Source organism: Oryx dammah, unplaced genomic scaffold, assembly GCF_014754425.2.
Source record: "Oryx dammah isolate SB20612 unplaced genomic scaffold, SCBI_Odam_1.1 HiC_scaffold_23, whole genome shotgun sequence".
Lineage (NCBI taxonomy): Eukaryota > Metazoa > Chordata > Mammalia > Artiodactyla > Bovidae > Oryx > Oryx dammah.
The window spans coordinates 40885820-40901087 of record NW_024070207.1 but is presented as its reverse complement, the minus strand read 5'-3'; the positions used below and the strand labels follow the sequence as shown (position 1 = coordinate 40901087).

General features: G+C 39.2%; 1 protein-coding gene across 4 annotated transcripts in view; it reads left to right on the top strand.

The window, feature by feature from the left end:
• The first annotated feature begins 5181 nt into the window (after positions 1-5181).
• Positions 5182-15268, top strand: part of ARHGEF6 (Rac/Cdc42 guanine nucleotide exchange factor 6) — a 117313-nt gene continuing 107226 nt past the window's right edge. For all 4 annotated transcript variants that reach the window (XM_040266255.1, XM_040266254.1, XM_040266253.1 and 1 more), the window contains exons 1-2: positions 5182-5645; positions 6862-6945. In XM_040266255.1, the coding sequence (XP_040122189.1) occupies positions 5409-5645; positions 6862-6945 (321 nt within the window). In that variant the 5' untranslated portion in view covers positions 5182-5408. The remainder of the gene's footprint in view (positions 5646-6861; positions 6946-15268) is intronic.

Here is a 15268-nt window from a genome sequence, read left to right as displayed (position 1 = left end):
CAATTTCTCTGTCTCTTTCTTTTTTTTTCATGTTCTTTCTCAAGCCTTTATCTATCAAGCATAGTAGAAAAGCTTTTGTATACATATATATAATGTATGTATAATATATATATTTTAGAAAACTTATGAATTTTTGCCTAGCTAAAAAGTTTATGACAGTTTGATTCCACTTGTTTGACTTAGTATGAATAAAATGTTACATTTTTACCTCATATTCACTCAAAATTTTGGTACAGTTCCATGTATTTGGCATCCAGTATTACTGCTAAAAGTCTAGAAAGTTTATTATCTTAGTGATTTAAAAAAATTGAATAAGGCTTGAAACTTCTAATCCAATTCTAAGAATATAAAGAAATACCACATTGTAAAAAAAAAAAAAAAACCAGAAAATTAACATGTGGTACAATATTATTAATTAAAGTAGAGCTTTTGTTCAAATTTCAAAAAAAAAATGGGGGCATTAAGTTAATTAATTAATTTAAAATTAATTTTTATTGGCATGAAGTTGCTTTCTCTTTTTAAAAAATTTGCTTATAATTTATGTTCCACTTTATCTTAGGAAATCTATATATAATTTTAGCTTGAAAAAATCTGCAAAAAATATAGTTTGCAAAAGAGAGCACATACTGGCTACTTTTTAACAAATCTAAGCAATATTCAGTTCAGTTCAGTTCAGTCACTCAGTCGTGTCCAACTCTTTGCGACCCCATGAATTGCAGCACGCCAGGCCTCCCTGTCCATCACCATCTCCTGGAGTTCACTCAGACTCACGTCCATCAAGTCCGTGATGCCATCCAGCCATCTCATCCTCTGTTGTCCCCTTCTCCTCCTGCCCCCAATCCCTCCCAGCATCGTCTTTTCCAAAGAGTCAACTCTTCACATGAGGTGGCCAAAATACTGGAGTTTCAGCTTTAGCATCATTCCTTCCAAAGAAATCCCAGGGTTGATCTCCTTTAGAATGAACTGGTTGTATCTCTTTGCAGTCCAAGGGACTCTCAAGAGTCCTCTCCAACACCACAGTTCAAAAGCATCAATTCTTCAGTGCTCAGCCTTCTTCACAGTCCAACTCACATCCATACATGACCACAGGAAAAACCATAGCCTTGACTAGACGGACCTTAGTCGGCAAAGTAATGTCTCTGCTTTTGAATACGCTGTCTAGGTTGGTCATAGCTCTTGAATACAATACCAAGATTATAGAAATTCTAAGTTACAATCCTGTTCAGAAAACTCAGATTTAAAACATCTTTTCAGAAAGTTCAGTGTCTATCTTTTAAAGTTATTATGAAATCGATTTCATATCTGGTGTCATGTTTAGTGCTTAGTCAATAAAGTAGAAATAGATCTCTGCTTTCTTGACTATGCCAAAGCCTTTGACTGTGTGGATCACAGTAAACTGTGGAAATTCTGAAAGAGATGGGAATACCAGACCACTTGACCTGCCTCTTGAGAAATCTGTATGCAGGTCAAGAAGCAACAGTTAGAACAGGACATGGAACAACAGACTGGTTCTAAATAGGAAAAGGAGTACGTCAAGGCTGTATATTGTCACCCTGCTTATTTAACTTATCTGCAGAGTACATCATGAGAAACGCTGGGCTGGAAGGAGCACAAGCTGGAATCAAGATTGCTGGGAGAAATATCAATAACCTCAGATATGCAGATGACACACCACCCTTAATGGCAGAAAGTGAAGAAGAACTGAAGAGCCTTTTGATGAAAGTGAAAGAGGAGAGAGAAAAAGTTGGCTTAAATCTCAACATTCAGAAAACTAAGATCATGGCATCCAGTCCCATCACTTCATGGCAAATAGATGGGGAAACAGTGGCAGACTTTATTTTCTGAGGCTCCAAAATCACTGCTGATGGTGACTGCAACCATGAAATAAAAAGACGCTTACTCCTTGGAAGGAAAGTTGTGACCAACCTGGATAGCATATTAAAAAGCAGAGACATTACTTTGCCAACAAAGGTCTGTCTAGTCAAGGCTATGGTTTTTCCTGTGGTCATGTATGGATGTGATATTTGAACTATAAAGAAAGCTGAGCACCGAAGAATTGATGCTTTTGAACTGTGGTGTTGGAGAAGACTCTTGAGAATCCCTTGAACTGCAAGGAGATCCAACCAGTCCATCCTAAAGGAGATCAGTCCTGAATATTCATTGAAAGGACTAATGTTGAAGCTGAAACTCCAATACTTTGGCCACCTGATGTGAAGAGCTGACTCATTTGAAAAGACCCTGATGCTGGGAAAGATTGAAGGCGAGAGGAGAAGGTGATGACAGAGGATGAGATGGTTGGATGGCATCACCGACTCAATGGACATGAATTTGAATAAACTCCTTGAGTTGGTGATGGACAGGGAGGCCGGCATGCTGCAGTCCATGGGGCCACAAAGAGTCAGACACAACTGAGTGACTGAACTGGATTGTGTGCTTAGATAAAACAATTGCTAGATTTCTGTATGGCAGAAGGGGAGCAGATAATGTTGTTCATCAAAATGGATACACTCTAATATTCATATGATGGAAGAGAAAACTTAGGCTTCTGCTTGAATTAAATGAGTCAGTGAGGTAATTTTATGCAAGTTCTGGATACATGTATCCACCTTTACTTCTGCCATTCTCTTCTTGCAAGCTTAACAAGGTAACTTTTGCATAGTATTTTATTTTTTCATACTCTTATGCAAAGCCTGTGCTTTGTGCTGCTGTGATCTCCTGTCTTTCAACCTTCCACTCTGTTCCTCCAGGTCCTTAACTTCTTTTCACTGCCCTGGGTTCCATGGCTAGTCATTTCACCTGTATGGTTGCTACTGTCCTGGAATGCCTTGCTTTCTTGACATTTGCCCATATCAACCCTAACTTCCAGTCTTTATACTAGTAGAAGTGTTTCTTCTGCTTTGAGATGGTCTTGCCTTTCTGATTTTACTCTATTGCTTACGGTCACTTGCGATAACCAATGTCTAAAATGAGGCAGATTTTCACCCCAATAACCTCAGTGGGCTCAAGCCTATTTTGAACAGGCTGGGTTCCTGAAATTACCCAGGCTTTATTCCTCAACAAAAAATGTTGATGCCTCAATAATACTGCCGGATTTGTTTGTCTGTAGAATACAATTTTGATGAGCATTTGTGAGATACCTCAATAATACTGCCGGATTTGTTTGTCTGTAGAATACAATTTTGATGAGCATTTGTGAGAAAACTGGTCAAATGAGATATCAAAGTATATTTAAGCAGGTTACATTTAAGAATTTCATTGATCAACACATGGATTTTGGTTTTATTTCCATTACATAGATTTGGTCATGGATCAAAAGTCAATGAAAACTTTTGATTGACTATACTTATTTTGCTCATAAATATAATTATATCAAACTGAATATCTGGAGGTCAAATCTTTCTTATAGAACTATTCATAGATACAACATGAATGGAACTCAAAGGGATGATGTTAACTGCAAGAAACCAGACAACAGAAAGTTCCATATTGTGTGATTCCATTTATACAAGATTCTAGAAAATGCAAACTAATCTATAGGATTGAAAAAGGTTTTTCATTGTCTGGGATTTTAAGGGAAGGGAGGAAAGATAGGGTTGAAAGGGCACAATAACACTTTTTGGGGATGACAGAAAAGTTTTTTGAATTGTGTGTATATGATTGTATCATGGGATGTATACATATGTCAAAATCTATTAAATCATACATCTTAACCATGTGTGATTCATTATGTCAATTATATCTCAGTAAAAGTACAAAAATCATTAGCAAGGAAAACGTGTTGGTTTTAAGTCAAAATGTCTGCCGTGTACCAGGCACTCTGCTGGGGACAGTGTTCATCAAGGCAGACAAGACCCCTCCCTTAGTGGAGGCTACATTCTGGTGGAGGAGACAGATCAACAAATGACAATAGTCAAGTCTGGATAACTGTTATGACAAGGTAAAAAGGGGAAGCTTTGAAAGAATGTAGCCAGATTTTTTTTTTTAATTTTTATTTGGGTGTACCTGGTATTAGTTGCGGTATGTGGGATCTTCACTGTGGCATATGGGATCTAGTTCCCTGACCAGGGATGGAACCTAGGCCCCCTGCATAAGGAGTGTAGAGTCTTAGGCCCTGGACTACCAAGAAAGTACCCCAAACATGTAGCAGGATTATCTAAGCTGATTATTTGGTGGTAGATGCCTGTCACTGTATTGAAAAGATTCTGAAAGTTAGCATGATCCCATGCATCAGGAGAGGGTAGTGAGTACCATGCATTTGCCCAGATCAGGCTATCCTGTTGGCCTTCTCATAAATTTCCTAATCATGTGGCTATTATAACTGGTTATGAAGATGTTTTAAGAATAGTGTAGATCTCTTGTTATAGACCAGTTTTTTTCCAGAGCAATATTTTTAAGGCAAAGTGTTTCTTGTTGGGGAAACATCAACCTTCAGACTGTAGTATCGACAGAGGACAAGTGTTCTTTTGTTCTCGAAAATTCTGTTTCCAAGTGCTTTTTACTCGCCGATATGACTGTGTCTGAGCCTTTGCTAAGGGCACTGCAGCTGGATTGTGTAGTGGAACCAGGTCCAGAAAAAGAATCGCTCAAGAATGCAAGTAAACAGGATGTCAGATGTTATCCTTAGTCTATTTCCCTAAACATAGCTTTTTGGCTGCAAAGTAAAATGCCATTCTTCTAGTTTGTGCTTACACAGAGTGATGGCTGACAGCAGGCGCAGTCTTCATCTGCTTGGCACATTGTCACCGTGCAATTCAACGTGTTTTGCAAAGGAATGATCATGACACATTATCTCGGTGAGACAGTAAGAGGACATCCGGCCATTTCTTGGAAGAATTTTCCCAGCTTACCTTCTCTGAGCCCTGTTGTGCCAGCACAGCTCCCCACGAGGCTCAGATCTGTCTGACCTAAGAGCCAGTTGGCATCTTCCTCTTGACAGAAGCCAGATTTTCACTGGGGCTAGACTATTTATTGACAGCATTTTCCCAGACTGGCCCATGAGTATCTCATTTCCAAGGTCCCCTGAAGTGCTGGCTTGCCTCTGTTTTCCCAGAGCGCTCACTGCCTTCTCTTTCCTCCCTCCCCAGCATCCTGCTCACTTCCTTCCCTTACAGCTTCTTGCACTGTTGGTTTTTTTTGGGGGGGGGAGGGGTGTGAGTGTGTGTATGTATTTCTTCTTTTTTTTAAAAAAAAAATCCTAATGAATTTGTTTTGCAGCTTTTGAAAAAGAAACCCAGTGTTATCCAGGATTTCCCCCCCCATTCATTCTATTTCTACATCTTTGAGTGTGAGCTTTGTGGTTTTCAAATCCCAGAATTGGAGTGGCTTCCACCGTTGTCTAAGGAACGTTGTTTTAGAGCTTTGCTCTGCAAGCACGAGAAGAGAACTCATAAAAAGGAAGACAACAGCAGATGCAATCGCGGATGTGGCTTAGTCCTTGCAGCTGCCCCAGAGAGGTGCTCGGGAGCATTCAGTCTGCAGTAATGAATCCAGAAGAGCGCGTCGTGACCTGGCTCATATCCTTGGGAGTATTAGATTCCCCCAAAAAGACCATCTGTGATCCGGAGGAGTTCTTGAAGTCCTCGTTGAAAAATGGGGTAGTGCTGTGCAAACTGATCAACAGATTAAGGCCTGGCTCTGTAGAAAAGGTAAGGGAAATTTGCAGTATCTTTAGGGTTGCTCACCACCAGAGAGCAGTGGTAATGTCACTCTGGAGATTTTCGGTTGCCTGGGTCATGGGACACTCCTGCTTTCATCTCTTTTTGAGATTTAACCGTTCTTTCTTACTGTTTTTGTAGTCGGAAAAAGTCAGAAAATGAAAGGTTATCCTTTAGTGATTGGCCACTGGAGATTAGTACAGTAAAAACCTTTGACACCACTGGTACCAGGGGACAAGGAGAACACCCCTGTCACGATCTGGCTCTGCCACAGAGACGCGTGTTGTGCCTCCCTGTGTACTGAGGACATGTTTTGAACCTGAGGTTCATGTGAGTCCGTGGAGTAATGGGATGATTTGTAACATATATTCAGGGTGCTTATTGATGGTATGACTAAATTTAGTGTGGATTTACTTCTCAAAGAAATAAAGTATCCATTGAAAGAGAGGCTATTTAGCAATCAGGAGAAATAATCCAAAATGTCACAATGGGTCTGTTAAAACAATAGAAACCAAATATATGTTTTGAATGCAACACGTGTTCAAAGTGAAACTAACTTTACTCATTTTTAAAAATCCAAAATTGTGAAGGTTGGAAACCCATGATCACCAGTAAGAATAATTTCTAAAATGGGCACCTTAACCAAGTTTAAAAGTGGAGCCATAAATTATTTTTTTAAGGTCAGCAGGGAATGAGACACTGAGTACAGTTCATTTCCCTCCTTGAGGCAGTTTGTGTTTTTGTTGAACATACCAATTTACTTATAATTTCTCAAACTTGGAAAACAGTGATAAAATGGAAAATGTCGAGAAATGTGATCAAATGTAAAGAACAGCGAAGAGGGAAATACAATTTTAATACATTATCGTGAGGAGGATGGAGGGAAATGATAGGTTGAAAGCAGGAACCAGGATGAAAAAAACTTGCAGGGTCTCTCTTAATTTGCTATCACCATGCTTTGGTAGAAAGCATGAGAAAGTTATAAGTGGAGATGACTTGGGGCTAAGGATTTGGTGACATTTGGAACAAGACCAACCGTTTAGATTTTTGCATCACTTCCTTCAGTGGTTAATTTCTCTTCCTGGATTGACAATAATGTTGGCCCCACCTTAAAAAGCCTACTTTATCTAGTTATCAGCAAATGATGCAATGATGTGTCCCACTTGGGATGACAGTCTCCAAGTGATATTTGACTGTGTTTCTCTAGTACTGTCTGGAGCCCCAAACTGAAGCTGACTGCACCAACAACATCAATGACTTCCTGAAAGGATGCGCAGCCCTTCAAGTGGAGGTAAGCCCACCCAGGTTGCCTTCCTTGTGGTCATTTTTCACTCTGCTAATGAACATGGTGTCGTGGTAAAAGGCTTATTTTCACTGTTAAACAGAGGAAGCATTTTTATGGAAACCATGGTTAAGATCGATGGTCCCCAGTCATGGTTTGCCAGTTTGTTTGTTTGTTTATTTTTTTTTCCAGAAACCAATTCCAAAGCAAAACAAAATCAAAATTCAAAATATGGTAACTTTTATCTTACTGTATAGCACAGAGAACCATATTCAATATCCTATGATAAACCATAATGGAAAAGAATATTAAGAAAAAGAACATCTGTATATGTGTAACTGAATCATTTGGCTGTACAGCAGAAATTAACACAGCATTGTAAATCAATTAAAAAAAAACAAAGTATGGTACCACTTAGAAACAGCTCCCAAAATTTGTTGTATGACTCAGGGAATTCAAACCAGGGCTCTGTGACAACTTAGAAGGGTGGGATGGGGTGGGAGGTCGAAGGGAGATTTGAGAGGGTGGGGACATATGTATGATTCATGTTGAAGTATGGCAGAAACCAACACAATATTGTAAAGAAATTATCCACCAATTAAAAATAAATAAAAAAAAACACAGCTCCCAAGCTCTGAAAGCAGGCTTTTGGTGCCAGAGGTTGTATGGTATGCGTCCCTACTAAGTGGAGCCCAAAGTGGGCCACTGGATGCTGCAGAGGGTTACTGTAATCCTTTTGAGTTGGGAAGGGTGGAAAGATTATAACCACTTTTCCCTACTAACACTTTAGAACAGAGGCCATGAAAGAACTTGGCCCTGAGGTAGAAATTGTATATTAAGTTACACTGTATTCTTTTATGTTATGTGGATCCTTGCAGTAAGTATAGGGGGTGTTGCTGAAAAGGAGGTGACTCTTTTGCTTGTATGTCACATTATTTAATGTCTCTGTGCCTTAGTGTTTTAATCTGTAAAATGGACACAATAATAACTACCTCATGGGGCTGTTTTAAGGATCAAATGAGATACTGCATAATAATTTAGAGCTAAGAGCTCCAAATTCCAGAGATCTATGAAGTAACGTAGGTAGAGTACTCAGCACAGGACCTGGGGTGTAAGAAGTATAGACATGCATGAGTAGTATCACTTGTGGAGAAGTGTTAGTACTGGTTTGAGCCTGGACTCTTCCCTACTGGCTCAGACAGTAAAGAATCTGCCTGTAATGCAGGAGACTCGAGTTCAATCCCTGGGTTGGGAAGATTCCCTGGAGAAGGGGACAGCAACCCATTCCAGTATTCTTGCCTGGAGAATCCCATGGACAGAGGAGCCTGGTGGGCTACAGCCTGTGGATTTGCAAAGAACTGGATACAACTGAGCGACACTTTCACACACCTTCTGATATTAGACTACTTGGGTTCAAATCTCAGTTATCTCTTCCTAGTAGCTTTGTGACCTTGGGCATGTTATGGCTCTATGCCTCAGTCTCCATACCTGCAAAATGGGAAGAATAGCAGCACCTGTCTCATGGGATTGGTATAATGTTTCAAAGAATTCACATCCTTGGAAGAGTGCATGGCACACAGAAAGTTTTCTCCAAGTGTTAGTTAACTACTAGTAGTACTAGCACAAGTAACTTTTCCCCAGATAAACTTTGCTTTCTTCAGAGTTTTTCTGAAAGTTAGCCATAGCATCAAGCTATGCTTGTTTCAGAATATTTTATTCCAGATTTCCGTATTGCCAAATTTTAGCTCCTTCCTTCTCTCTCTCTTTATCTTTCTGTGTGTGTGCCTGGGCACATGGTGTGTATGGCTTTTAAGGCAGGTGCAACCTACTCTATATCCCTTATGGAATGATGTCTGCTATGAACAGATCATGGCATTTTCTTTTCATTTGTTAAATAAAAACATGGTGAAGTTGCCAATGATTTATGCACTCTGAAGCTGTCAGAAGGTATATTGAGCTTCTATATGGTTCTAAGAATACTAGGTGATACAGAAACACCTCCTGGGTCTGGCATTGTTGAAGAATGAGTTGATTCACATAAGTGGATTTTTCTGATAACTAATGCTTACCCCGTTAAGCATCCATACTTAAAATATTTTTGGCCACTTTGGACACAAAACTTTCTTTGAAAGTATAACATAATTTTCATTTCTTGCATGAAGGCCACCAAACATATTTTGATCTCTTCTGGATAATTCAGGCTGGTCTGAGCATCAGATGAATATTGTGAGGAGGCAAGATCTGGCAGGATGGTTAAGCACATACCTTCTCCAGTTTGACAGACAGACATGGGTCAGAATTTTGGCTCTGTGTGATTCTGGGAAAAGTTATTTGGCCTCTCTCTGCTCCAGTTTCCTCATCTGTATAATGGAGACATGAGTAATAGGTACTGCATTGGATTTGTTTATTTATTTTAAATATTTTGACCATACCTTGCAGCATGTGGGATCTTAGTTCTCTGACCAGGGATCAAACCCTCGTCCCCTGTGGTGGAAGCAGGGAGTCTTAATCACTGGACGGCCAGGGAAGTCCCTGCACTGGATTCTTTTATTTTTTTTTTAATTTTTAATTTTTACTTTATTTTACTTTACAATACTGTATTCGTTTTGCCATACATTGACATGAATCCACCACAGGTGTACATGCGTTCCCAAACATGAACCCCCCCTCCCACCACCCTCCCCATACCATCTCTCTGGGTCCTCCCTGTGCACCAGCCCCAAGCATCCTGTATCCTGCATGGGACATAGACTGGCGATTCGTTTCTTACATGATAGTATACATGTTTCAATGCCACTCTCCCAATGGATTCTTTTAAAGATCAACTGAAATAATGCATCTAAAGTACTTCATATGTCATCGCACATAACACACGCATAATAGCTATTCACTCAGACCATTATTACTAGGTAGTGTTGCACACAAAATTATGCCTGAAAGGGGTGCATAACAGTCATACTGAGGCACTCCTAGAACCCTGAGGGAAGATTAATAAAATCAATACGTGAGGAATGAGATTGAAAGCTGAGCTAGGGTGCACCCAGCAGCCAAAAATACTGACCATTCAGTCTCAAGTTCCCAAGGTAGCTAGAAGATAGACCTAAACACAAATATTTGCAAATTTAAAAACATTATTTTAAACATTGAAAGTATTTGACATACAATATGGTGTAAATTTAAGGTATACAATGTGTTACCTTAATGCATTGATATTTTGTAATATCATTGCCATTGTAGCGATATTTATCACATCACCTAAGTACAATATTGTTGTCTGTGTTCCCTATAGTGGACATTAGACCACTATGGTGTATTATTTACTGCTCATTGTAGGTTGGTACACTTAAACATGTCAGTTTTCACCCCTCAGCCTCCACCCCCTGATAACAGCTCTTTTTTTTCTGTTTGATTTTTTAAGATTCCATGTATAAGTGAGACCATACAGTATTTTTCTTTGACTTATCTCATTTAGCATAATGTGCTCAAAGTCCATCCCTGTTTTTGCAAATGGCAGAATATCCTCTTTTTGCATGGCTCAATAACAGTCCATTGTGTGTATATACCACATCTTTTCTTGAAATCCATTCATCCATTGATGAACATTTAAATTGTTTCTGTATCTTGTCACTTTAGAGAGAGTATCTCTCAGACCTAAAGTGCCTAGCACAGTGCCTAGTCTGAAGTGAAGTGAAGTGAAAGTTGCTCAGCTGTGTCCTACTGTTTGCGTCCCCATGCAGTCCATGGAATTCTCCAGGCCAGAATACTGGAGTGGGTAGCCTTTCCCTTAGGGCATACTTAATACTTTTTTTGTTGACACTGTGAAACTGTTAATGTTTAAAAAGCAAAAAGAGCAGGGCTTGATTGTTGCCAAGGACACACTATTATTTATATACAGAAAGAGTGCCAGCTTGAAACGGTGGTCAGTTTGGAAATCTAGAAAAATGAAAGCAGAGACACAGCAGTACATTGACAATTTGAGTGTTGACTGTGGGGCAGTGACCACATGAAAGAGTTGCTGCCTTCTGACCCTCTGAGTGGCCAGCTGGTCTCTGCAAGTGACCTCCATCTTTGTGTTCTCATGTGGCTTTAGTGTCCTATGGTCGCTAGAGGCTCATGCCACTCGCAACTGATCAGGGAAGTCTGCTGAGACACCTGGGAGACAAGGGTGTTTCTGAAGTGCCTCCCAGACTTTGATAGTATCTTCCTAAAAATATTTCCCCATTTTCTTTCTTTTAAATTTAATTAAAATTGTTATTATTATTATTGGCTGTGCTGTGTGGCTTGTGGGATGTTAGGTCCCCAATCAGGGATCAAACCCGGGCCCCCACCAGTGGAAGTGAGGAGTCCTAACCACTGGACCACCAGGGGAGTCCCTAAAAATGACTTTATTACATGAAAAATTCTTAAAATTCTATAGTGCTTTCTAATTTTCAAGTTTCACACATGTAATTTCATATAGTCCCATAATAACCCCTTTTATTCCCTTATCCCTATGTTGCCCCCTCCCTCCTTCCCTCTCCCCACAGGCAGTTTGTGTTCCATATCTGTGAGTCTGCCTTTTTTGTTTTAGTCACTAGTTTGTTGTATTTTTTAGATTCCACATGTAAATGATATCATACAGTATTTGTCTTTCTCTGACTTGTTTCACTTAGCATAATGCCATCCAAGTGTCTATCCATGTTGGTATAACTGGCATTATTTAGTTCTTTTTTATGGCTGAGTAGTATTCCAGCCATAACACACACACACACACACACACACACACACACACACAACATTGTCTTTATCCATTCACCTGTTGATAGACACTTAGATTGCTTTTAGACCTTGGAAATTGTAGATAATGCTGCTATGAACATTGAGGTGCATGTATCTTTTGAATTGGTGTTTTTTTTTGTGTGTGTTTTTAAATATATACCCAGGAGTGAAATTGCTGGGTCATATGGTAGTTCTATTCTTAGTTTTTTGAGAAACCTCCATACTGTTTTCCACAGTGGTTGCACCAATTTACTTTCCCATCGACAGTGTAGGAGGGTTCCTTTTTCTCCACACCCTCCCCAAATTTGTTATTTGTGTTCTTTTCAGTGATAGCCATTCTGACAGGTGTGAGGTAATACCTCATTGTGGTTTTGATTTGCACTTCCTTGATGATTAGCAATGCTGAGCATCTTTTCATGTGCCTGTTGGCCATCTGCACTACCTCTTTGGAAAAATATCTATTCAGGTCTTCTGCCCATTTTTTAAATTGGGTTGTTTTTTGATGTTGAGTTGCATGAGCTGTTTATATATATCGGATATTAACCTCTTATTAGTCAGCATTTGCAAATATTTTCTCCCATTAAATAGATTGTCTTTTCATTTTGTCAATGGTTTCCTTTGCTGTACAAAAACTTTTAAGTTGTAGGTTCCATTTGTTTATTTTTTAAATTTCCTTTGCTTTAGGAGATGGATCAAAAAATATTGCTCTGATTTATGTCTAAGAATATTCTGTCTATGTTTTCCTCTAAGAGTTGTATAGTATCTGGTCTTTAATCCATTTGAGCTTATTTTTGTGTATAGTGTTAGAGAATGTTCTAATTTCTTTCCTTCACATGTGCTGTCCACTTTTCCCAGAACCACTTATTAAAGAGACTGTCTTTTCTCCATTGTATATTCTTGCTTCCTTTGTCATAGATTAATTGACTGTAAGCGAGTGGGTTTATTTCTGGGCTCTCTATTCTGTTCTACTGATCAATGTATCTGCTTTTGTGCTAGTACCATACTGTTTTGATTGCTGTAACTTTGTGGCATAGCCTGAAGTCAGAGAGTGTGATTCCTCAGCTCTGTCTCAAGATTGTTTTGGCTATTTGGGGTCTTTTGTGTTTCCATACAGATTTTTGAATTATTTGTTCTAGTTCTGTGAAAAATGTCATGTTGGTATTTTTGATGGTTTGTTGTTGTTGTTCAGTCTCTAAGTCGTGTCTGACTCTTTGTGACCCCACGGACTGCTGCATGCCAGGCTTCCCTGACCTTCACTATCTCCCAGAATTTGCTCAGATTACTATCCATTGATCAGTGACGGTATATAACCAACCATCCTCTGCTGCCCTCTTGTCCTTTTGCCTTCAACCTTTCCCAGCATCAGGGTATTTTCCAATGAGTTTGCTCTTTGCATCAGGTGGCCAAAGTATTGGAGCTTCAGCTTCAGCATCAGTTCTTCCAATGAATATTCAGGGTTGATTTCCTTTAGGATTGACTGGTTTGATCTTGCACTCCAAGGGACTCTCAAGAGTCTTCTCCAGCACCGCAATTCAAAGGCATCAGCTTTTCAGTGCTCAGCTTTCTTTATGGTCCAAGTCTCACATCAATACTGAAAAACCATAGCCTTGACTAGACAGACCTTTGTTGGCAAAGTGATGTTTTTGCTTTTTAATATGCTGTCTAGATTTGTCATAGCTTTCCTTGCAAGGAGCATCTTCTAATTTCATGGCTGCAGTCACTGTCCACAGTGATTCTGGAGTCCAAGAAGATAAAATCTGTCATTGTTTTCACTTTTTTTCCATCTATTTGCCATGAAGTGATGGGGCCAGATGCCATGATCTTGGTTTTTTGAAATGTTGAGCTTTAAGCCAGCTTTTTCACTCTCTTCTTTCACTATCATCAAGAAGCTCTTTAGTTCCTCTTCACTTTCTGCTATTAGAGTGGTATCATCTACATATCTGAGGTTGTTGATATTTCTCCTGGCAATCTTGATTCCAGCTTGTGCTTCATCTAGCCTGGCATTTCACATGATGCTGCTGCTTCTAAGTCGCTTCAGTCATGTCCGACTTTGTGCGACCCCATAGACAGCAGCCCACCCGGCTCTCCCATCCCTGGGCTTCTCCAGGCAAGAGTACTGGAGTGGGTTGCCATTTCCTTCTCCAACACATGAAAGTGAAAGTGAAGTCGTGTCAGACTCCTAGCGATCCTGTGGACTGCAGCCTACCAGGCTCCTCCATCCATGGGATAGAGTCTGCATATAAGTTAAAAAAACAGGGTGACAATATACAGCATTGTCACACCCCTTTCCCAATTTGGAACCAGTCCATTATTCCATGTAATGTTCTAACTGTTGCTTTTTGACCTGCATACAGATTTCTGAGGAGGCAGGTAAGGTGGTCTGGTATTCCCTCTCTTAAAGAATTTTCCACAGTTTGTTGTGATCCACACAGTCAAAGACTTTAGTGTTGTCGATGAAACAGAAGTACATGTTTTCCTGGAATTCCCTTGCTTTCTGTAGATGATTCTTTCCCCCGCTGAACTGATTAATGTAGCTGAGTGGTAAGTTTTCAAATCAGAAAGCATGAGTCCTCCAACTTTGTTCTTCATTTTCAAAATAATTTTGGCTATTCTGGATCTCTTGTGTGCGCATATGGATCAGGATCAGCCTGTACATTTCTGCAAAAAGGCAAACTGGAATTTTTAATAAGGATTGTATTCAGTCTGTATATTGCTTTGGGGAATATTGCCATCTGAACAACATTAAGTCTTCTGATCCATAAACACAGGATGTCTTTCCATTGATTTAAGTCTTTAAAATTTCATTCAACAATGTTTTGTAATTTTCAGTGTACAAGCCTGTACTGCCTTGATTCAATTTATTCCAAAGTATTTTATTTCTTTTGATACTATTGCAAATGGAATTGTTTCCTTAATTTCACATTTGGGTTGTTCATTGCATAGAAATACAATTGATCTTTCACCATTAAGCATAATGGTAGTTGTGGGTTTTCATAGATGCTCTTTATCAGGTTAAAGGAGTCCCATTCCTTTCCTAGTTTTTTGAGTGTTTTTTGTCATGAAAGGGTGCCAGATTTTTTCAAATGCTTTTCTTTGCGTCTGTTAAGATGACCATTGATTTTCTCCTCTATTATCCTGCAATGTTTATTACATTATTAATTTTCATATGTTAAATAAATCTTGTATTCTTGGGATAAATGCCAGAGGGTCACATTGTATATGCACATAGAGATTTGTGTACATCTGTGATTATTCTTGAAGCATCTTTCTTCATAGAAATGGAATAACTGTGTTACAATTTGATACTCTCAAATTCCCCTACAAACATGCTGTATGAAGTTCTAATCCTACCAACAGTGTAGAAAGTGCCTTCTTCCTCATGTCTCTGGTGGCCCTGGATATTATTTATCATTAACGTTGGCTAAAATGTTGGGTACAAATGGTATTTCTTTATTGCTGTAATATGAATTTCATGATTCCATGTGCGTTTGGACATCTCTCATGCCTTTATTGTTTATTTGTATTTCCATTTCTGTGAACCAAATGTATCTTTCTTATTTATTTACAGAATGGA